At 42.7% G+C, this 2129-nt stretch overlaps 1 protein-coding gene across 1 annotated transcript in view; it reads left to right on the top strand.

The window, feature by feature from the left end:
• The first annotated feature begins 338 nt into the window (after positions 1-338).
• The window catches only part of LOC138974773 (uncharacterized), a 7715-nt gene continuing 5924 nt past the window's right edge, over positions 339-2129 (top strand). The window contains exon 1 of the mRNA XM_070347499.1: positions 339-351. Within this exon, the coding sequence (XP_070203600.1) occupies positions 339-351 (13 nt within the window). The remainder of the gene's footprint in view (positions 352-2129) is intronic.

Genomic DNA, 2129 nt, shown 5'->3' with positions numbered 1-2129 from the left:
TTCTTAGGTCGACGCTCTTGTGATGTTTCCGATACTGACTACAACTTTACACGAAGTCCTACAATTGCAGCAGATGTGTCCATTGTGAGTTTTGTTGCCAACGAAACAGATCATCACAACACTACCATAAGGTGCGCCAGTTATAGCGATCCGTCCGATGTCACCTGCCGCATCAACGTCATTGAAGGTAACTTTCTTTATATAGCGATTTGTTTTTCAGTGCAGTTCTTAATGTGTACTCAGTGCTAAAAGTATCCAGTTTAATTGTGTCAGACGAAATTCATTCGATACTTTATAGACGTGAAAGGCAACAGTAGATGGTTCGCAGATCATGAAACATGCACGCTTCACGTTGGTTTCCTTATTGCTAGAGTTGAATTAAATTTCATATCCAAAGGTGCTCGCCCTCTGTCTGTAAACAGCGCGCCCCGGACTTCACCCCCCTGGACTTTTCCCCCCAGACAATCCCCCCCTGGACATTTCCCCCCTAGGACCTCTCCCACCTAGGACTTATCCCCCGGGTCTATTTCCCCCCCGGACAATACCCCCTTGGTTATTTATTTCATAATAGTTTCTTCAATCATCGTTGTTATCACACTTGAAGAGTAAGGCGCACGTGAGCTAACATTTTTTGTTTCAGTGGCTGTGGGAAGTTGCATTCCCCTGCGTGAAAAGTGTGCTCCTGTTATGCTTTTTGGGGTGTTGTTTTGCTGTGTTATAGAAATCATTAACCCTTTGTATTCAACAATGTTGTGAGAAAAGTTATGGGTCGCTCAGGAACACGCGATAAATCATTTGCTGTGGTGCCTCTTCTGTTGTTTCAGCTTTTCTCTTTAGTGATTCCCTCAACTTCACAATATCACCTCTTCCTCGGTTTCCAGAATGGTTGTGGTAATTGATTTTCTTCTTCAGCTGTGTTTCTTTTAGGTGAATCTTCGCCTTACATCCGTGATCTCGCCTCTTTTCACACTCCCAACATTCTACACCTTTGGTTAAGTCTTTTTGTTTTACGTAGACACGATTTTCAAACAAAATGCAGCAAGCACCTCTTGTTGTCAAACTAAACTCCATTGTGTACTATCCTGAAGCAAGGTCAAAGTAAAATAATCCCTTTGATATATCACCTCTAAGCTTTAAAATACTGATTTATACTCACTGATGAACAAAACCCAGGGCAGCAATCTGAGTTCTAAAATACCGATGAATGCTCACTGATGATTTCTATGATCTGCAGAAAGGGAAGAAAGTTAACGATAATAATCACTTGTGAAATTGATTTTTTTTGGGGGGGAGGAGAGGAGACGGGGGGGGGGGGTGGTGTGTGTGTGGGGGGGTTGTCCTAGGGGGGTATTGTCTTAGGGGGGAGTTGTCCAGGGGGGGATTGTCTGGGGGGAAAATTCCAGGGGGGGTATTCGTATGTGGGTGGGTGCGGATGTCTTGTGTGTGTGTACGTAAGTGTGTGTATGTGTGTGTATGCGTGTGTGCATATATGCATGTGTGTGTAGTGTGTGAGTGTGTGTTTTGTGTGTGTTGTGTGTAAATTTGTGTATATGTGTGTGTGTGTGCGCGCGCGCGTGTTTGTGTGTATGTGTGTGTATGTGTGTGTGTGTGTTTGTGTGTATGTGTGTTTGTGTGTACGTGTGCGCGCGTGTGTGTGTGTGTGTGTGTGTGTGTGTGTTTGGGTACGTGTACGAGCGCGTGTGTGTGTGTGTGTGTGTGTGTGTGTGTGTGTGTGTGTGTATGTATGTGTGAATGTGTGAATGTGTTTGTGTGTGTGAATGTGTGAGTGTGTGTCAATTATATGCCATATTATTTTTAAATCGTGTAACCCTGTTTGAACTTCCGTCATCATCATGTGAAACAGACATTTTGTTTGGAAATGAAGCTCTATTCTGCTTTGCGCTTACATTCACACACTAATCAACAACTAGCCTATAAACTTCCATAGTGCATTTGTTTTGGTTTTTCTATTGTTTATTGTTGTGAATATACGGCGTATTTTGTTCCTTTTTCATATCTACGCATAAAAAGGCTCCACATGCCTGGCATGTTTAAAGGCTTTCTTAGGTAGTCCTGTTCTTTTCCTTTAGTATGTACTTTTTTTGTTTATTTAGTGTACCGGCTTTCTA

This window comes from Littorina saxatilis, linkage group LG8, assembly GCF_037325665.1.
Source record: "Littorina saxatilis isolate snail1 linkage group LG8, US_GU_Lsax_2.0, whole genome shotgun sequence".
Taxonomy (NCBI): Eukaryota; Metazoa; Mollusca; class Gastropoda; order Littorinimorpha; family Littorinidae; genus Littorina; species Littorina saxatilis.
The sequence above is the reverse complement of the archived record's forward strand: the minus strand, read 5'-3'. Positions and strand labels throughout refer to the sequence as shown.